The sequence below is a fragment of the Simochromis diagramma genome, unplaced genomic scaffold (assembly GCF_900408965.1).
Source record: "Simochromis diagramma unplaced genomic scaffold, fSimDia1.1 OVJJ01000344.1, whole genome shotgun sequence".
Classification (NCBI taxonomy): Eukaryota; Metazoa; Chordata; class Actinopteri; order Cichliformes; family Cichlidae; genus Simochromis; species Simochromis diagramma.
In genome coordinates this window covers 10,969,939-10,991,320 of record NW_024387375.1, presented here as the reverse complement: position 1 = coordinate 10,991,320, position 21,382 = coordinate 10,969,939, and the positions used below count along the sequence as shown (strand labels likewise).

The window sequence follows — 21,382 nt, the reverse complement described above, 5'->3', positions numbered from 1 at the left end:
TATGAGCTTTTAAGGACCCATGAATGTCTCACGGTTTGACGTTTTCACTACAATATGCATTTTTGCGCAATCTCCATTTGTTTATTTATCCATCTATCTGGCTATCCACCGGAAGTTCTAACCTGCCCATCACACCATTGACCCCGCCCCAATCAGTGGGCTCACCTGTCTTTATTAATGGCTGTTCTGGCTGCACGACTCTGCTCCAGGCCTCCGTCGACACCCGTGGATAAGTAGCTGCAGCGGCCGTGCATGAGACCTCTGTCTTCGGCTGTGACCATGGCCAGGACTGGGTTCTGCGACACCAAGCCTCTGCTGGACTTACACAAGAAGGTTTGCTCCAGAGACCCAGTCTTAAACATATGTGATATACTTCTAAAATCAACTGTTAAAATGAAGCATGGAAATTTCTTCAGTTTCCATGCTTCATTTCTTTTCTGCCTTAAACCTTGGTGTGCTTGCTCAAATGCGGTGAGAATTTGGGCAAGCTGGTGGAGAAGTGAAAAAGGAAAAGTAACCTTTACCTCATTAATCACATTCCTTTGTTATTGCACCCCGTTATCATCTCACAGCAACATAAATAGATGAGTCTGAAACTTTTTTTTTTTTTACTGCACTGCAGTCACCTTTCTCAAAGTCTACAAGTTTCTGTTATTAGACTGATTGTGTTCACCTGCCATGAGTCCATGTGGCTATAACAGGACCTTGATGTGAGACACGCTTTTTGAACAAATCATTGCAGAGATATACTGTCAGCAGATTGTCTCACAAACTGTACTGGGGGGGGAGAAATGCATAGCCATTCAATTTTAATGTCAGAATCAGAAAGTGTCAGTCAGTTACCGTCTGTGATCCCTCCAGGCGGATGAAAGGCGAGCCCCACTAAGAACCTGGGCTAATGCCTCTGGGCCTATAGATCGCTGGCAGCCTGTAGAAGCAGACGAGTCCAGGATGAACTTGCTTAAAATGGAACCAGAACGCAGATGGGTATGCTTTTTGTCTCCCAACACTAACATGACTTCATGTACTTAAAGTGACTTAATGTATTCTTTTGCCAGCTAAGTGTAGAATAGTTGCAGGAATTCTGTGTGGATGTAAAGTTCCTCTCCTTTGGAGTAAAAAGTCTGGGTTAGAATTGGTGCTTTTATCTTCCTTGCCATGATCATAAGAGTTGCAAATTAAGCAGCATTTTGCAATGATCAAATGTGTTCTCTGCAGGAAAGGAGGCTGTCCTTGCAAACCAGTGATGGCATCATCATGGGGTTTCATGAGGACAGTAGAGCATGGTCACCTGGTAAATTAATTTGTATGTTTTGTTTTGAAAGATCAGAGCCATAAAACCACGTGGTGCCAACATATAGGATGAATGGTTAATAAAATTGAATTGTCAGTGCTCATAAGAGGGAATATCGTTTTAAATCTGCTCAACGTTTATAAACTTGTGCTTCTCTTGCTGTCCTGTATAGCAGAAGGGTGTGTAGAAGATCCTGTGCTGCTTTATCCTTGTGGCCTGCAGGGTCTTCCTAGCCTACAAGTGCTGGTTCCTAGTTTGTTGCGCCATGAAATAGAGAAGGCATTAGAGAAATTAGATGTCATATGGGACCGGACATATGCCTGGGAGATGTTTCTAGACATGATGGTGAGACACCATTAAACCCCTTAATGTCTTATCTGAGTTAACCTTGTCTTTCAAGCGGGCTGTGTGCACAGGTCACTTGTAATGTGACTTCACACACTTATTATTGCACTCTGATCCTTTATTTTTTAATGTGCCTTCTGTCTATTTTCATCCTTTAGCGAACCCAAACACAGAACTCTCTTCCCAGTGCTGACCTCCCCAGGTATTTTACTAATGCCACTCGAGGTATTCTGGTGGATTGGCTCATTCAGGTTCATGTAAGTCCCCTTTAAAGTATATTACTTTTAAGCTAATCAAAGACTGTATCCCTTTGTTGGGTTGTTTGTAAAAAGTAAAATGGGTACTGGGCACACAGGACACGCATGAAAACACATCAAAGTAAGTGGATAATGTTGGGTTAATCTATATCTAAAAAAAACTATGAGCATACATATTGTAAGTTGTAAATATGTAAATGGTGTTATTTATATACAGTTCAGGTTATTGCACATAGAATTTGGTATTGCACAGTGGTGGTTTAGAGGGAAATGGGGAAAGTTGGGGGGCAGGGGTGGGACTGTGTTATCGGTGCGTGTAGAAGTTGAAGAAAACTCTTTTCTGTGAGTCTGTGGGTCTTTGTGCTGATGCATCTTTAGCATTTCCCTGAGGGAAGCAGGCTTCATACAGCTTGCTCGCATTAGCTGATAAACCTGCACTTCATGTTCAACTCCAAAAAGGCCAAGATGGAAATATGTGAAAAGCTAAACAGCAATGCTTTTAAATTGGTAGTGTACAAATTAATGGATGGCATCACTGTGGTTATGTATGTACATCTTCCATATAGAGTATGAAGGTCCTGTTTTGTTTTTTTCCCAGGAAATTATGCACTTTCAAGATGAGACCCTTTATCTGGCTATACACCTCCTCAACCACTCACTGCGACTAATCAAGGTGACCACAGCCAATCTGCAGCTCCTTGGCATGGTTTGTCTCTTCATTGCTGCCAAGAAAGAAGAGTGTCTTCTCCCTGAGGTATGCTGCCTCAGCACTCCATGTCTGAACAGATACAGCATCCTTGGATCTCTAAATAAGCCGTGAGCATGTTCAATACAGTGTAATTTGGCATGCCTTCATAAATATATTTTATGTCCTCTTGTTTTTTGTGATTAATTGGCCAGCCTATTCATCTGGCCTGAAGCTCGCATAGGATTTTTTGTTTGTTTGTTTGTGTAAGAGAAAGGTGAAAACAAACTACCTAAAGATGATATCCTACCCAAAAACATAGATGACCTGAAAGCAGCTATCAAAGCAGCTTGGCTTCAGTAACATTTCAGCAGTGTCACAAGCTGATCACCCACATGCCATCCAGCACTGATTCATTAGTTTGTGCTAAATAATCCTTATCGAAGTGCTGAGTGTATATACATACTCTTCAGAAGCTCAACTTTTTAATTCTTTTTTTGGTATTCATCTTAAGAAATATTATTTTGAGATACTGGAATTCTGATTTTTCACGAGCTATATGCTATAACAATAAAAATGAAGTGTATGAAATATTTCACATTTTGTAATGAATATATGAAAGTTTTACCTTTTCAGTTGAATACAAAAAAACCATTCACCTTATGATCTTTTGAGATTCACTACTATTTTTAATCTTTCAAGTTAAGACGACAAACTTTTTTTCTAAAGCTGTTCTATCTTGTGGTGATTGCTCCAGGTGTCTGGACTCTGCTCCCTGATGGATCACACCTATACTAAGCATCAGTTTCTGCGAATGGAACGCAAAGTCCTCTCCGGCCTCAAGTTTGAGCTATCCTACTCTCAACCTCTTCATTTCCTGCTTATTTTTGCCTCCGTTGCTCACTGCAGTGCCATGGTAGATGGACAACATTTTTGTCAAGATGTTTTGTGCACATTGATCAGAAAGATCCAGTGTCACTCCATCCTGTTATTTGTGGCACTAGGTGGTGTGGATGGCTCGTTATCTGCTGGAGCTGTCGCTCCTGGAGGGCCAGTGTGTGGTGTTTCTGCCCGCTCAGCTTGCTGGAGCCGCACTCTGTTTGGCCCGCCAAGTTGTGCAGGAGCCTACAACACCAGAGGGAGAGGCTGCCTGGTGTTTAGTCTCCAGCATTCATGTTGGCAGGTCGGCAACACATTTATTCATCACAAATTAATTAGTTACCACATTTACATCTATACAAAGCTTTGTTACTTTCGTAGTGGTTAGTTTAATGTCTGTGCTGTTTTGTTTTGTTTTTTGTTTTTTTCTTTCTTTCTTTTCAGTGAAGCTACTCTTATGAAGATCATGCATATTCTAGCCAGTGCTGCTGCCAAGGCTCACACCTGTGCTACTTTTCTTAAATTTTCATCTCCAGAAACCATGCATGTCAGTAGACACCCAGGACTGAAAAATACCTCCAGTCTACTGGGTGTATGCAGTTGACATACCTGATTTGAAACAACTTAATTACATTCTTGAGCTTCAAAGGTGCTAAACTTGTGCAAACTAGTTTAAACTAGTTATACTACACTAGTATAACTCAAGAATGTCATTCCTTTGACAAAAAACTTGCAACCAAAGCAGTATCATCTTGACTATGGATCATGAAGTGTTGACATGTAATTGGGTAAAGAAACAAGTAAGATTTGTTGCCAGACATATGTACTGACCAACTTTGCAGCACACCTGTTTTATGAACTTATCTTGTAGCTGATTTAAGAAATATATATTTGAACTGTATTGATGTGTCCTTGTCTTGCCATTTTGTGGAGAGGATGTGGTCTGAATGCCAAGTTATTTGAGAAAGTTTTAATGTAAAAAAAAAAAATAAAGTGTCTGGTGCTGAGTATTGACATCCGACTTATTCATTTTTGTATAAATGTGGAATAAATTTAAGTCCAGTGGCACCTGGAAAGTGTTTCTTTTCAGTGGCACAGGAATGTTTAATAAAAAAAGTGTAAAAGTCTGAAGCCACCTCTAATTTCTTTATATTTTGCTAGAAAAAGTGGAAATGGGTGCAGAGACGTATCGAGCCATGTGCCAATGTACAGGAAACTGGAACTTGTCTGTCAATGTTTGCTTTGACCACATTTATTCTTAAACACAACCTGAACACTCTTAATTTCTTTGAGTCTTCAGGAATGGTTTATTGACGGATATGCAGCGATCTTTGGATATTGGTTGTCTTTTTGTTCTGTTCTGTCAAGATGATCCCAAACTCTAGGAAGACCAAAAAAACCAACACACACAATGGAACACTATCAATGCTTTCACTGCATTAGCAGAGTGTTTGGGATCATCTGACCTAGGTACTCTAGGTTCATTATTCCATAAATTAAACACTTACTGTCGAATCATCCTGACTACATCTGTGTATATATAAGAGAACTCTTTATTGTCATTGCACAGTCATACATAGTACAGTAGTACAATGAAATTGGAAAACTGTCCTTTCGCAAATGTGTCTTTTGACCCTCTTGGTTTCCTGCACAAGCGCTGCCTTCCTGCGCACGTGTTTCCTATGATTGGCTCTTGGAGTTGTGTCACGGACCAATGGGAGCTTAGCTGGCGGAGAGAGCTCGTTTCGTGTGTGTCTGGTAGGTGGTCCAACAGGCAGCTGTGGGTTCAGTTAAGGTAAAACAGGACGAACACACGTTTAATTGTGTCGCCGCTGGGCTGTCCTCCCACAGTGTTGTTCATACTTACAGGCTCGAGTGATAGCGTGCGGACACTGGTTATGGTTTTTTTTTTCACTTTTTCGGATCGTTTCTGGGATCGGCGACGTCAAGCTAGGAAAAATTTAGCCACTGTAATTTCAAAACAAAAGCGTCGCAGTTTGTCCGGTTGGATAAAAGTACAGGTAAGTAGTGACGGAAGAACCTAAACTCAACAAACAACTATATATTGCACTGAGTAGTGTATAAAATATGTGATACTATTCACAGAACCGCGTCTTTTTACTTTTTTTTTTTTTAAAGCTGAGCGTTTTATTTTGAAATTTATCGCATATGGCGTTCAACTTAAACAGTTTGATGGACGTTGCCTAATTTCAAACCGTTTTAACCCTAGTTTTTTTTAAAACGTCAAATTTGACAAAGCACATATAATAAAATATACATACTGGATATACAACAGCTACAACATTTGAGCGTTTATGGACAGCATTAAAAAAAGCAGAGAATCTAGAAAACAAGCCTTAGAATGGTATAATTGGCTGTTTTACGTACAGAGGTTTTACGTTTAGCTTATGTCAACAGATAATCTACACACAGCGTTTATATTGCCACCACCGTGGATACTAAATGTATTTTTTATGTTTTTGTTTGTGTGAGAGGAAGTGTATGTAAGAAGAGGGCCGGACTTAAAGTTGGGTATTACATAACACGGGGGGTGGGGGGAGGAGTGGTGTTGTTCAGCTGACAGCGGGCTGTGGTGCCTTCATGGAACCAGCCCGATAATATCATAAATGCTGTGATGATGTCATCAGTCAAGCCCACCCGATTGGTAGGATAATATCTTTAAATTCTTAAAGAGCAGCCATTAAAGTTACAAGTCCTTCAACTGCACAACCATGCATGCTGCTGTAGTTAAATCGTTATCATCTCAACTCATCTTTGAGACAGAGAAATCACAGTAGAGAGCACAGAGGGATAATATCAGATTGTAGCTACAGTTTGTGGGCAACATGAGGAGTTCTGTGTATTACAGCCTAATTGTAAGTCATTTTAGTATCTTCATTAAAGCCGAGCTTTATCATGTCAGTTTATTTATATTCGGTGCCTGCGTTGTACAGTATGAATTGATATGATTACTTGTTTCGTCCTTTACGTTTTGTTTTACAGAACATAATGCAGGGTGACATGCTTGGGGCAATTTAGAAATGGTGCTGGCACATAGTTTTTCCCAGCTGAGTGACTGTCTGCAGCACATGAAGCAGAGTACACATCACAGCTGAGCAGACAGTGGTGTGGGGTCAAGCAGGTAAGCTGCAAACATGTGTGTGAAATGTGTTGTTGGAAAGTTAGAAAACCAGAAACCAATTTTTCTTTAACTTCCTAATATAATTATATGTAGTTGTATGCTGATACGTGGTACAGTTGAGTCCTAATTGAATAACAAGATCAGATATTTTGGTCATGCTGGTATGTAATTCTGTTGTCTTTCCTATAATCTTGAACTATTGTTTACACATATACTGCCCTGTCAGTAAGTGTCTTGCAAACAAAATTATTTTTATTTATTTAGCAAAGATCCATCAACTAACATTTATGTCTGTTTGATGGTATTTCTCACAGGCCTTTGGCAGAAATTTTGGTTGTTTGCACCATGGAGTACTGTGGTGCAAACAACAGTACTTTTTTTGTAGACTAACTCCAAAGGCATTGGGCTTTATACAATTAGGTCAGCAATTTACTGGGTAAAGAATTTTTTGTAATTTTCCCTCTGTAGAAGTTTGTTATAAATCAAACTGTCAATATGTGGTTGGAGTAAGCTGAAGGCATGCAAAAATTAAATGCAATTTGCATTTACTACTTAGGAATTACAACTATTACAAGAGACTTACAAATAATTTGACAAACAATTTTAAATATAAGAATTGTTATTTGTGTTATTTATTTACCAAAGTCCTTCACACTAAATGACTACCTGAAGTCTAGAACCCGTGGACATCACCAAATGCTGTTTTTCCTTCATTGAGATGCTCTTCCAGGCCTTTACTGCGGCCATTTTCAGCCACTGCTTGTTTGGGGACCTTTCTGTATTCAGTTTTGCATTAAATGATCGAACATTGCTTTGTTGAGCTGAGCTCAAGCGACAGACTTGGCTATTGAAGAAAATATTTCTTTGCCATTAGAAACTGTTGAGTTGCTTTTGCAGTAGGCTTTGGGTACGTATCCATTTGCACTGTGAGGTGCAGAATCTGGACAGACGTTTCCTCTTGCCTCTTCTATCAGCAAACATCTCATCAAGAAATCCTAGTGACCTAGTTCCACTGGAATAATACTCCCTCCACCATATTTGACAGATGATGTAGTATGCTTTGGTTCATGGACTGTTTTTGTCTTTGAGAATACTTTTCTCAACATTGTGGTGCAGACTAACTTTGGTATATTCTTGTAAAGTCTTATCTGGTTTTCCTGTTCTTGAGTGTAATCAGCTCTGTATTTCCATTCTTAAATGTGTCTTTTGATTGTTACCTTGACAATGATTGCCTCACCTATTTCCTCTGTTCTTCACCTGGTTAGCTGTTGTCAAGTTCCTATCAACCAAGGAAATGATGTCATCATGGTCTTTAGTCATCTTCTTTTAGCCTTAGTCGTCTTTAATTCAATTCAATTCAATTTTATTTATATAGCGCCAAATCACAACAAAAGTCGCCTCAAGGCGCTTCATAGATACAGAGAAAAACCCAACAATCATATGACCCCCTATGAGCAAGCACTTTGGTGACAGTGGGAAGGAAAAACTCCCTTTTAACAGGAAGAAACCTCCGGCAGAACCAGGCTCAGGGAGGGGCGGCCATCTGCTGCGACCGGTTGGGGTGAGAGAAGGAAGACAGGATAAAAGACATGTTGTGGAAGAGAGACAGAGGTTAATAACAGATATGATTCAATGCAGAGAGGTCTGTTAATACATAGTGAGTGAGAAAGGTGACTGGAAAGGAAAAACTCAATGCATCATGGGAATCCCCGGCAGCATAACTAAGGGAGGATTCAGGGTCACCTGGTCCAGCCCTAACTATATGCTTTAGCAAAAAGGAAAGTTTTAAGCCTACTCTTGAAAGTAGAGATAGTGTCTGTCTCCCGAATCCAAACTGGAAGCTGGTTCCACAGAAGAGGGGCCTGAAAACTGAAGGCTCTGCCTCCCATTCTACTTTTAAATACTCTAGGAACCACAAGTAGGCCTGCAGAGCGAGAGCGAAGTGCTCTAATAGGGTGATATGGTACTACAAGGTCATTAAGATAAGATGGGGCCTGATTATTTAAGACCTTGTATGTGAGGAGCAGGATTTTGAATTCAATTCTGGATTTAACAGGAAGCCAATGAAGGGAAGCCAAAACAGGAGAAATATGCTCTCTCTTTCTAGTCCCTGTCAGGACTCTTGCTGCAGCATTTTGGATTAACTGAAGGCTTTTCAGCGAGTTTTTTGGACATCCTGATAATAATGAATTACAGTAGTCCAGCCTGGAAGTAATAAATGCATGAACTAGTTTTTCAGCGTCACTCTGAGACAGGATATTTCTAACTTTAGAAACTTAATTACAGCGCTTTCAGAAAGACATCTGCTTTGATAAAGTCTACTCTCCACTGCTGTGTAATCAATTATTGTAAATGTAAATGTTATCAGGAAATGATCAGACAGGAGAGGGTTTTCAGGAAACACTGACCCGTGCAAGAATCTACCAAATTGTTGGTAAACATTGTATGCTATCCTTCTAATAGTTTTTTTTTTTTTTTTTTTAATTTGATTTCATTTTTTCCAGCCTCACTTGCAACACTCTCTCTTTGGACCTTCATTCCAGTGAAAGGACACCCTGTGAAAAACAGCTCTTGCAATTAACCATGGATCTGTTTATCTGTTTAATTTCTCAAGGAAAAAAAACACAGGGCTGGGACGCACCTGGCATCAGGGATTTGTCCAATTGCTTCTGAGCCTCTGAATCTGAATTTGTGCAACATTTTTGTTAAAGTTGAGAGTATGTGCTTCAATCACACTTTGATTGTTTAAAATCCAGTTTTGTGATTTTTTTTTTTTTAAATTGATTAATTAATTAATTAAAAAAACATATGGGCATGTACATGGCTTAATAGAGTCCTAAATGTATGTCAAGATCTGGTTTATGGTTAGGACTTAAAAAGTATCTGTCTAACTGTGTCTTAGTGAGTGATGTTAGGACCATCTGTTCAACACTGTGGTTAATGTTGCTGTCTAAGGAATTTTAACCATACATCAACTGAAACAGAGTATTCCATTTTACAAATTAAACTGAAACAGTTACCTTCCTATAGTATGAAGTATGAGGATATTGCTGTTTATTTGTGGATTATATATATGGTAAACCTGTTTAGGGTTACTATTTCCTACATCTTAGCACAGAGGAGCTATCTAAATTTCTCTGATTTTCTTGATAGGGTCCAGTATGCCAAAGGAACAGCCTCCATTGGATCAGCACAGCCCTTGTGCTGCACCCAGCAAGAAAGTTAAAGATAAGAGCAACAATACAGCTCTACTGGCTATACGTGACATTAAAGACAAAGATGACTCAAGCAGGAGGGGCTCCCACTGCAGCTCCGAGAAGGACTCTGGCTTCTCTGGTGAGTCCAAGTCGATATAGCGAACGTTTCATATTTTATTTCATAGCTATTCACCATGCTTTTTAGATTTATATACAAGCCAGTGCAAGCATTGATACCTTCACTTCAACTTTGCTGGAATAATGTCTAAAGCATCTCCTTGAATTCAAAGTGAAAAGGTTATTACAAATATATAGTTTTAGCTTTTGGGGTTAGATTTTCATCTATGTGACATTCCTAAGGGACACGGTGAAAGTTGATTAGAAGAAAATCATAATGCAATGAGTATTGTTGGATGTTCTTGTGTGGCTTGAGTCATTTAAGAGCATCTAATGCACTTCTTTTTAATTTCAAATACAAATAAGAAAATAAATAAAACGGAAATACGAACACTGTGTTACTGATACCACAAAAGAAGTGTTGACTGTAGGAAAGCATGCATGTCTCTCCTGTCTTCCCTTTTGTGAGAATAAAGCAAATGTTTGCCTAGTTTGATTTGGTACTGCCTGATAAGGTAGTGAGGGGAAGAAAAAACATCTTTCTGCTGCTTTGTGTCACAAAAAGTTCAACTATCCTCTTGAATGTGGTGTTCAGCTGTTAGCATTTCTTCCTGTAATAACTTTTCTGCAGATGGTTCAGACTGGCAACAGGCAGATGTGGAGGACCAGAAGAGAAACAAAAGCCAGTTCAGAGCCAGTGAACATGCAGAAACGTCACAAAACCAAGAACGTATGCAAAGGAATCTTGGAAAGCATTCTGTGATGCCTGATGGTCATGACCAGCCATCTGTTTACATGATCAAGAACACGATGCTCAACCAGGTAAAGAAGGATACAACCAACACAGGATAGTCTTTCAGAAAGAAAAATAATGTTCACATCAGATGTACGGTGGAGCTCCTCACCAGTGTGTCATATTGACTTTTCTCTTCCTGTTTTGTTCCAGCAGTCAGATGTGACCCAGAAAAGAGGCCAACTTCTCTGGAGAAACAGCGTCACTGACATCAACCATTCGGGTTCTCGTCAAATAATCCTTCTCCAGCAGCCAGGATTGTTGCCTGCTACCTTCCAGCTATCAAAGCCCTTGTCCCGAAAGTTTAATGTCTCAGAAAGGAAAATACCTGGTTCCTACTTACCCATTCTGAACTCCTACCCACGCATAGCGCCACATCCCAGCAAGAAACCACCGGATAAATATTCGATCCACGAATCCCAGAGTCTCAGCAAGAGGGTGTGCTCAGAACAAAAGAGTGATGGCCCGTCTGTGACCCGAAATCTGCCAGAGCAGCACCTTCATAAACAACCTAAGTTGGCACTCTCAGTGACTGGCATGCCGTGTTCTTCTCCACCCCAAGATCAACTGTCTGCCTCAAGTCCCACCCCTACTTCCATGAGCCAGAGATCCCCATCTGTATCCAGTCAGGACACCAGCTACTCGTTATTCACAACCAGTTCGGCTGGACTTAACAGAGATGCCACCACCAGTATTCGCCACCGACGTTTTCTCAACACAGTAAAAATCCTCAGACAGTCCGGTCTGCTGGACATTACATTGCACACAAAGGAGTTGATGCGTCAGAGCAACGCCACAGAGAGGGACCTCTCCCAGCTGCGGCAGCACACAGAGCTGCTGTGCCAGGCTGCCAGCAACCCCAGCCTCAATCTAAATGGTATCACTGTTTGGGAGCACCTCCATCAAGCTATGGCTGAGTCAGGAAATTATCCCAACCTTAAAATCCTGCAGAATATCCAAATCTCAACTGTGCCAGGTTCTGCCAGTCCATCAGAAAGGATTTCCAAAGGAGACACCAACAGGCCACAAGCTGCTGAGACCACACAAGCCCTGCCAATGTGCCTTCTCAGCACCATGCCAGAGCAACACTGTGGTGTACAACAACAGTCAAAACAAGACAGGAAGCTCAAGGCCAGTGAGACATGCTTAGACAAAGCCAGCTTTACACCTCCTGACAGTTCTACTGGTTAGCCCAGTTGGCAGTGCCTTTTTGAAGGGTGAGTTTTAGTTGTGGACATTTAGTTTTATGAATATTTTAAACCCAGCGTTACAGGAGTCATGCAGAAAATCTCTGTAGGTCCATGGAAATCAAACACAGACGTAGCTTTAGTTCTTACTGTGCATGTCACAGTTTTTGGACTTAACTAATGGCTTAATGCACTTGAGTGCAATCAAAGACCAGATTCACCATCTGATGACAGATGATGGTACGGTGTCTGCTTGAGATGCACTTAAAGAAGAGAAAAAAACGTGTTTCCCTGGGAGAAGGGAAGGGGAGTGGCACTTCATGCAGTGGTGACATCTGCAGTATATATTATCAAGTTTGGTTGTTTTGCTGTTGTTTCAAACCAACCACATTCAGGGAAAGATGAATAGAAACAGTTCTTTTATACCTGTATCACCAACATCGGTGTGATTATTCTGTGCCTTTGATAGCACAGCTGAAGCTAAAGACTCAAAATATAAACGGCTCAACACTACACTGGACATGTGGATTTCTGTCCAGTCTCTTTTCCACAAAGCCTTAAAGCTTTTTTTTCTCTTTTTTTAAACAGGGGCACATTTACATCACAGGCTATCATGCTGTTGTTGTTGGTTATAACAATTTTCTTTCTTTTACAAACACAGCACACATCTCATGATAATGGAAGCAATTCTGCAACAAGCTCTATGTATCCAGTCATACCACATCCTCTCATGTAGCCGCTTTATTTTTTACTTTGGTCTTACTTTTTTTTCCTTTTTTTTGATCAAGCCACTAATTGTTGCTTTTATATGGTCATTTGTTTTTGCTCGTAGAAAACCACACTTTGGTTTATAAATGTAAAAATTTGAGTATAAACGCTGTTGTTTTTGTTTTGTTTTTTTAATGCATGGGGTATGTGCAAGATTATTCTCTCTTTCTGCATATGAACACATTTGTGAAACTTAAGGTGGTTTTTAATGCTAAGTTTTCATAATTAAGCTATTTAAATAAAACAATATGGGAAAATGGTCTTTATTTCAGTGTGGAGCTTTTCAAGGTGAGTCTCATATTATTGTTGTGTTTTTGTGCCACATGTTTACTTAACCTTGAGTTATTCTAGCTGCTGCTATGGAAACTGACAGGATGCTTCATGTGGTAGAAGTGCAGCACTGTCTCTGGTTCCTGAAAGCCATGGAAATAGTTTCCTTTCCATTTGCTGGATTGTGTGGATTGTAACTCTTGTCTACACTGTGTTCTTTTTCTAATGAAATAACATGCTGACATATGTCTGTGAAGGTTCTCAGTCATCCAGGTCATTGTAGTCAAAGGAGCTTGGAAAGAAAAGCGTCTGGACTTCTTTAAGTTGCTTGAAGACGTTTCACCTCTCATCCGAGAAGCTTCTTCAGTTCTAAGGTCAAATGGTGGGGAGTCCCAGATTTAAACCTAGTGGGAGTATCCCCCCCCAAAGAGGGACAAAAGGACCCCCTGATGATCCTCTAATCGCCTGAGCCAAGGTGTGAAACTGGGTGTGGGTCCCAATCAGCTAGGGTTTCTGACATATGAAAAGTACACTATGTACAGAGGCCGTTGGAAAGAGTGAGCAATTTATACTATTGGTCCTTGATATTTAATCAAAGTATAGACCAGATGTGGCACCCCCTTCGATTATTTTACTCCTCTAGGGTCTAAGCACTGTACCAGGGATGGGATTTTAGGCATATGCATGGCGCTTTCATAAAGCTTAAAATGGTCTCTATGTGGCCTGAATGTTTTAGTTACTTAATCATTTACAAATTATATGAAAACGATTATTTACCATCTTATCATAACACATGAAGTCTGTCTCTGTGTGTGATGATTTTTTTTTTATTTTTTTTTTTTTTATTTTGTTTTGACTGCCAGCTCCTACACAGTCTGGAGTTCAGCGATCATACTTGGCACACAGGAATGGCTTAGACTTCTTAAGGTTCTTATCTATATTAAATGGGTGGTTGCTAGGCATCATACTAAATATGGTTTTTATGGTAGTTTTATTGTAATGGGGAGAAAATATAGGCTGGATCCTATCGAAACCACCATTTGACGAGAGGCAGGCTACATCCTGAACAAGTCACCAGTCTGTTGCTGGGCTAACACAGAGAGACATGTAGGAGCTATTTAGAATCACCAGTAAACTTAACCCTACTAAAAGATAAAGTATAAGTAACCTAAATTGATTTGCATGTCCTCCATTTTGTGCGTGTGAGATGTGTGAGAAATCTTCACGAGTTTGGGAATTTGTTGTCCACAGAGACCTTTGATTTCGTGCCTGGAATGTGTTGGAGTCAGTCTTCCAGTTCTGGGGTTACAACTCCTAATGCTCTTCTTACCATTGCAACCACTTTGGAATTAAAAATAGCAGCTCGATAGTGTAGTGGCAACACCACAGTCTTTCGAACAGTTGGTCAGGGGTTTTGGCCAGAGCATGGATCCAGTAAGGGTCCCCAGGTTGTGCCCCCCATGCTGCCCAAACCTATGAGTGAGGATCATGAGTGTGATATTTACAGACATCACCTGGCTTAACAAGGTCCATGTCAATATCTCTCATCGAAGATAAATTGGATACTGGAACAAGGCATACATGAAAAAGGACTGATATATAAAAATGAAAACTTAAATTTCTTTATAGGGTCCACATCTGGGCCTTTATGTTTTGTTGATTTCTTGCTCTAAGTGCTTCAGACGAAACTAAAGTTGTAACTCAATCAGCTCTTTGTATTTTTTACACTTTTCTTGGTGGATACCATTAAATCAATCTCATTTGCAATTCAAATTTTAACATTTTATCTTTTATACAATCAGTTGTATAAAGGTAAACAGGGAAAGCCACATCACATTCAGCTCCAAATTGTAGCAAAAACCAAAGGACCAGATGACCTTTTCCTCTCAGTTGAGTTTGAACTACAGCAGAAGTTCTTCTCTGATGCTCTGCTCCCCAGTTTCTTTCCTTTGGTTCGCTGAGTTTTCAAGATTTGGTTGGCAAAGATGATAGAAACGCTACAAAATGTAGGAAGTATACATAAACAGGTTTGTTTGTGACAGTATCATACTTAAAGTTTAATAACAATTCTGAAAGGCTACAACATAACAAGCTGCAATGTGAGTCATTAAAATCTTGTCATAGGCAGCTACATTTAGTTAGCTGGATGGCTGCATATTGTGATTAAAAATTACAGTGTAGGCACGTAAGCTATACATTTTTGTTTAACAATATACAGTGGGGTACATAGTTATTTGAATTTTAAAAATTTGCTCACAAAGAAATAAACCGTAAGGTAGGTTACAGGATGACTTCATAGTATTGAGGGGACAATGGCTGGAGCCATGTATCATAAAATCATGGACGGCAACCTCCTTCGTTCAGCCAGAACACTGAAGATGGGTCTTTCAACATGACAGTCACTCAAAACATACTTCCAAGGTAACAAAGCAGCACCTAAATAAGCACATTTTAAATCTAAACGAATTAGGGAGTTTCTGTAAAGAAGAGTGGATCAAAATCCCTCCTGGCAAGTGTGCAAATCTGGTGACTACCAACAAGAAATGTTCAATCACCTTGCTTGCCACGAACAATATACTCCCATTTTTGCTTTGGGATCAAAGACTTATTTAAAACAGTGACATACAAATCATTTATAACTTTCACATAATGCGTTATTTTATTAATTTTGGGGTTGATATTCTGTGTCTTTATTAAAATGAAACAACCATAAAAAATAAAGCCTGTTCATTTCTTTCTAAGTGAACAAACTTTCAAATTCAGAAGAAGATAAAATTATTTCCCACACTGTATTTAATCTTATACCACAATCATCCCACCTGACTGAGGATCCCAGTCCCAGTGCCCAGCTTATACAGGGCCCATCCTGGAACAAGCAGGATGGAGGAGAGGGCCAGTATCCACCCCAGCACATATGCCCAGGATGGGTAGATGTACCACCGATTAAAGGTCAGAGGCTGGTACTCAATGAAAGAATAGCCTGAGAAATCAAAAGGAGATGGTTTAGCTGGTGGAGAATTGAGTGCTGACATCCTAACACTTAAAGCCCAACTCACCAGTGAGACCAGTGGTGTGAGGTAGAGCCAGCAGAGTTTAAAGAAGTAGTTGGCTCGTGTTCCTGTCATGTCCTTTATGTCATACAGCCGATCTACTCCTTAATAGGAGAACAAACAAGATAAACAACATATATTGATCACACTTTGTGTTAAACGGCACTATAATGTCTATAGTGTCCAAAAGATAAATCTGAGAAAATTTCCCTGATCATGTCATCACCACGACATCACTAGGGAACGATATGGAAGAGCACACCTACCGAATATCCAACCCAGTGCCAGAGTTTCAAACACACATAGAAAGAGGATGCAGGCTCCATTACAAGCATAGTAGTCCAACAACTGGAACACAAACATTCCTCCCTAGACACAATGACACAGATATTTATTTCATATGTGTTTAGTTTTAAATTTAAAATCAGGAACTTAGGATATATAATTTTTAAATGTTTTCTTTCAGACCCCCCACACACATTTCTAAAACATTTTTTGGCAGTGATACATTACATACAGACCTCAGTAACCATGACAAGCTGAGAGAAGAAACATATCAGGCAGTAGAAAAGGAGAAAAATCTCCCTTCGGCCGGATCTGCGCAACACTTTGGGAAACATATCGACAAAGGACGTCATCACTACTTCCATGGCAACAAACTGTGCAGAAAATGGACAAAACACTTAGTAAATAGCAACACATAAATGCAAAGTTTCAAAGTTGTGTGTGTCTTACTTGTGAATCAAGACGCAAGAGAATGAGCATAACAAAGAAACAGATGGACCACAGTTGAGGCAGGGGCATCATGGCTACAGCCTGAGGGTATCCTGGTATGAACGCCAGGCCTGGACCTGACACAACAGCATGATGCCAGAAAACGGAGCTCCTATATAAAACATGCCAGCCAGTGTTGAATGTTTGTGTTTTAGTTTGGACAGTTTGTGGTGTGTAATGGCATAAATATGACAGCAGCAATGCAGTAAATTGAACAGCCACCTGTGCCTGCTTATATTAACAAATATTACTTTGCTACTCATGTTTGACTGTCCACAAGATGGTGCAAGAGGCTGAGATTTGATTTGTATGGAATTTTGTTTTCACCATTGGGGGGGGGAGAAAGCATGGACACCGTTAACCAGTTCCTAAAAATCATCTTTTAAAAAAAAAAAAAAAAAATAATAAATAAAAAAAATAAACATGTTCATTGTTTCTGCTCTTACTGTCCTTTAATGACAGTGAAACAAAATATATTTATTTAAGCATGAAAGGGACACAGATTTATATGTGATGTGTGTTTTGGCTAAACAAGAGTTAAGTTTTTCCAAGTGTTGATGAGCTCTGGTGAGAGCCTATTGTTTTATTCCACTCCTCTTGTTTAAGCTCTAGGCAGTTCTTCTCCCTCAGCGCCAGCTCCCATATTTTCCGTCTCTTGCTTTCTACAGCCGAGCACAGCAGACGGGCTAAAACTTTTTTTATTGGTAAGCTGGAGAAAATAACCTCTAACAAGTGAAATACCATTTAAATTGATATTGTTCACCAAGTATGGTTTTGCATTGGTTGTTGTAGAGTACAGAGTGAAAACGGGGAGTTTACTGAGCCATGGCGTCACGTAAACACTGAGCATCCCACTCGACAGCGGTAAGCTAAATGTGGCTAATTAGACACATGAGTGGTTAAATTGAATTGATATACCTTTATTAGTCCCACAAGGGGAAATTTCATAAGGCTGTCGACCTATTGCACGCAATGGCGGCGCCATCTTACCCTCCAACCATACATACATTACACAAACCATCACATGGGGAAGACAGGTCAGAGAGGTATAACAATGGAAAATGCACCACATGAGGAAAGATAAGGAGAAAAATAACTCCCCCAGACTGAGCTCCAACAGGGAGAGAACAGGGAAAAAAAAAAAAAAAAAAAAAAAAAAAACCAAAACAAAAAACCCACACCTCTGCACATAGCACATGAAAAAAAAAAAAAAAAAAAAAAACTCTTAATACACCAAAGAAACACATGACAAGCAACAGGGGTGGGTAAAGGGTGCAGCATCAGAAGGGAATAAGCATCGAAGGCGTTTGGAAAGGGACGGGGGATGAGTTTGTGCATGCGCGCGTGTCCATAGTTCAGCTGAGATATTGTCCTTCGCTCTGCTAGGCTAAGTAAACAGTCTTCCAGCCAACCCAGGTGGCCTTGCATGGAATGGGAAGGAACAGACTAAACACAGTTGTTATCAGGGTGTTGTTGTTCGGCTCCAGCCTTGAGACCGCAGCTGGTGCCGAGAGTGTATCTGCATGAAGTGATGGTGGTTTTTACTTTAGTGCGAACAGCTCATATGAATTTCAAAGCAGTTCTACAGTCCAACACTGGTCTCTCAATCTCTCGTTGGAGAGCCGCGAGCTTCGCCATACTTGTGTTCTGTGATGTTGTCATTTCTTGTGCGCAAGGAGCCGATTCTGAGAACTCACTGCAGTGTGCCTCCCCGAGATGTCATCCAATTTGTGCCCAATTTGCGGGGCAATATGACCAAAAATGGTCATATTGCCCCACTCTACTCCTGGCACATCATTTTCAACCCCCCGTGGTCTTTCGCTACTCTGGTTTAACGTGATATACAAGTCACTTACATAACTTAAAAATGTTACAGTTTGGCTTTTTTCAGTGTTTTATGTGTTCGTGAGTAAATCGGTTTGGCTGTGATTAAAGTTCAAGTTTTCACACAGCTGAATAAATGTCAAACAGAAAACTGATTAAACAGAAGTGTGAGATGGTCGAGAATTTACTCCAATGTCCTGTTATATATATTAGCGAGCGAAGACCAGACGAGTTTGCTAAACTCCATCGAGACAGTTGGTGATGCAAATCTGAAGGCTAGATCGTCCCATTTCACAGCCTCGCACTTCCGGCCTTCTCAATCTTCAAAGGACCCGGCCCACATAGGCCGAAAAGCCTGGGTCCTCGGAAGAATGCGGCCTATGAATTAGGACATAGCTTCTGAAATGCACTTTAGTTATGCAAATTAGATCGCTAACCAAGTCATTACCCTGTGAAAAGCTGTAGATGGTTAGAGCAGCTGAAAATAGTTTTATGGGAAATAATTGTAAGGAGACTTTATGCTGCTTCCTTATGTGATGTCGCGATGAGGAATAACCGGGGATGGCAACTAAGATATTGACAACGCCACCTGGGGGAGGGCGTTACACCCCAGGAAAGATTTCTCTAGCCAATGTACGTATTGCACTGGCTACCAAAGCCCACAGACTCGTTATTAACGGCAGAGGTGAGACAAAGGAAGTTTACAAATCAGAATTTATTAAGAGGAACTACTAAAAACATAACTATAAAATCAGGAAGGCACCTAGGGTAGCAGGGTTGAGACAGCAAAATAGTTAATTAAAACACTTTATTAACAAACGATGATTAAAATGACCAGACTCCCTACCACGATGCTACCCTAAAACAATCACAGCATGATAAAAGAATAACTAAACAAAGTAGTGGAGACCGGCCACTTGAGGAGGCAACCTACAGGGAGGAGTGCCCAAGGGTGCCACCAATTACTCACCCGTGTAACTTCACTGCAGACCTCACTGTCACTCACACTAAACTCTAAATGGTGCAATCTACCTATGCCCGGTGTGTACACTCGCATGTATCGGGAAGGGGATTCCACCTCACGTGCCTAGCCCCTCAGCAAGCGGCCGCACCTCCACTAAAGCAATAAAACAAAGCATAAAACATTACACACATTAATAAAAGATCTACATAAAACACATACACCCCAAAGTACTGTTCGTTATAAAAGCATCACATAACAAACAAAACAGCATATGATAAGACAGCAGCAGTATAGTGCAAACCTGCAACCAAAGAGGGAAACAATTGTCAAAGTCCACCCTACTATATGCCACGTTATGATGAACACAAGAGTCCCACTTACCACTCTCTAAAGGGCAATACTAAACTGAGTAGCTTTCCTTGAGAGATCTGCAGCGCTTAACTGCCTAATGCTCTCAGCCACCTTGGATGGACAAGACTGCCAAATGCCTCCTCTGGTAGTCAAGTGCAGCTGTTTCTTATAAGCCTGCTAATTATCGGCTGGGAAGGCGTGGATGTCAGTGGTGCGTTTGTGGACATCATGTAAAATCCTACCCCAGAATCAACTTCATTACAATCTACCCCCGGGATTTGAATCATCATCCCGACGATTGACACTCACTGCCAAGGTCTAAACAGGGTAACTGTATTAGGCACAGGTGCCTGGGAGTGCCCAGCCCCTATTGCTCTACTTCCTGCTACCTGGGGCAAATGATGCAGATTCGAGTGCGTCCCAGCATTACCACGGGTAGTCCTACGTAGAGGGGCTATATTGTTATGAACACCAGCCATAACTGGCAGCTGATCAGTGCAAGCCGACACCATGGGGGATGTTGAGGGTTCTAGCTCGTCTGGTCTACGAGGGCTTGGATTCTCTGGTCTTGGTTGGCAACTGTTTGGGGCTGGAGTAGGTTCAGAGACCAATAAAAAACACTCGCCACCTTGCATCGGTTCTTCTACTGGGGCAGTAGTATACATGGACCCATTTTGGTCAGGGGCCTTAAGCACTTTATACACCACTGAACTCGAAGCACCCTTAATTTTATCACGACCTCTGAGCCCAACTTTCTTCAGATAAACCAGCTGACCTTCTCGCAGGGGAGCATCCTTGGCTTGCTGGTCGTGGCGCGTCTTACGCCAATCAGCTACAGGGATTTGCTTCGGTTGGGGTGCGGGCAAATGGCCCACACACACATTAAGATGGGTTGGTGCATCTTTAGCCGACTGGCATCGCTCACACTCCTGGCACCACCGTTGGATGTCTCTATACATCCCTACCCAGTAGCACCATTGAGAAACCCAAGATACTAGGAGACAATATACATATACATATACACACACACTCATTCACACATTGATGGACTGCAATCTTCTGCTGTACAAACAGTGCGGTAGGACAGACAATCACACACACTTCTCATTGGACAGAGTCTGTTGCGATGTTGGAACAAGAAGGCATAAGTGGGCAAGAGACAACATGGCACTGTTGGAATGCTACTAAGCAAGTAACCCCAGGAGAAGCGGTTACATGAATAGGATGTGAGACGTATGGGGTCTTTGATACACAGAATCCAGATTGACAACTTGTAGCTTAGTCTTACATCATTCGGAAGAAGGAACTGCTTTAATATGGCTGGAGGTTGACAAGGTAAAACACAAATACTATGGCAAGGGGGAGCCAGCACGACAGGTCAGGGGGGAGATATTGTCATCACCCCTCCCATCCGAGATTGGGTACCAAGCGCCAAGTACGACAGAAGGATTCTTGAGTACAACAGGAACTGACCTTAAAGATAAG

At 40.9% G+C, this 21,382-nt stretch overlaps 3 protein-coding genes across 6 annotated transcripts; 2 read left to right on the top strand and 1 right to left on the bottom strand.

Annotated features, from left to right (window-relative positions):
- Positions 1-172: 172 nt before the first annotated feature.
- On the top strand, positions 173-4,468 carry LOC120719441 (cyclin P). Of its 2 annotated transcripts, none has more exons than XM_040008598.1 (9): positions 173-333; positions 862-987; positions 1,219-1,294; positions 1,470-1,639; positions 1,798-1,896; positions 2,495-2,650; positions 3,339-3,497; positions 3,586-3,764; positions 3,905-4,468. In XM_040008598.1, the coding sequence occupies exons 1-9, from the start codon at positions 253-255 to the stop codon at positions 4,062-4,064; spliced, it is 1,206 nt and encodes a 401-aa protein (XP_039864532.1). In that variant the 5' UTR covers positions 173-252; the 3' UTR covers positions 4,065-4,468. The 2 variants fall into 2 exon arrangements, with proteins under 2 accessions (XP_039864532.1, XP_039864530.1); XM_040008596.1 differs by having other exon boundaries at positions 175-333; positions 1,467-1,639.
- A 729-nt stretch (positions 4,469-5,197) lies between these two features.
- Positions 5,198-12,925, top strand: si:ch211-132b12.7 (uncharacterized protein LOC564531 homolog). Of its 2 annotated transcripts, none has more exons than XM_040009232.1 (5): positions 5,198-5,481; positions 6,464-6,602; positions 9,756-9,938; positions 10,548-10,738; positions 10,866-12,925. In XM_040009232.1, the coding sequence occupies exons 3-5, from the start codon at positions 9,764-9,766 to the stop codon at positions 11,898-11,900; spliced, it is 1,401 nt and encodes a 466-aa protein (XP_039865166.1). In that variant the 5' UTR covers positions 5,198-5,481; positions 6,464-6,602; positions 9,756-9,763; the 3' UTR covers positions 11,901-12,925. The 2 variants fall into 2 exon arrangements, with proteins under 2 accessions (XP_039865166.1, XP_039865165.1); XM_040009231.1 differs by having other exon boundaries at positions 10,863-12,925.
- A 1,429-nt stretch (positions 12,926-14,354) lies between these two features.
- On the bottom strand, positions 14,355-20,342 carry LOC120719977 (sodium- and chloride-dependent betaine transporter-like). 2 transcript variants are annotated; one of them, XR_005692767.1, is made up of 7 exons: positions 19,928-20,342; positions 16,720-16,835; positions 16,506-16,643; positions 16,251-16,353; positions 15,991-16,088; positions 15,754-15,914; positions 14,355-14,931 (listed from the first exon to the last, which is right to left on the bottom strand). XR_005692767.1 is itself a non-coding variant. In XM_040009535.1 (6 exons), the coding sequence occupies exons 2-6, from the start codon at positions 16,789-16,791 to the stop codon at positions 15,885-15,887; spliced, it is 441 nt and encodes a 146-aa protein (XP_039865469.1). In that variant the 5' UTR covers positions 16,792-16,835; positions 19,928-20,342; the 3' UTR covers positions 14,976-15,884. The 2 variants fall into 2 exon arrangements, 1 of the variants encoding a protein (XP_039865469.1); XM_040009535.1 differs by lacking the exon at positions 14,355-14,931 and having other exon boundaries at positions 14,976-15,914.
- Positions 20,343-21,382: the final 1,040 nt, after the last annotated feature.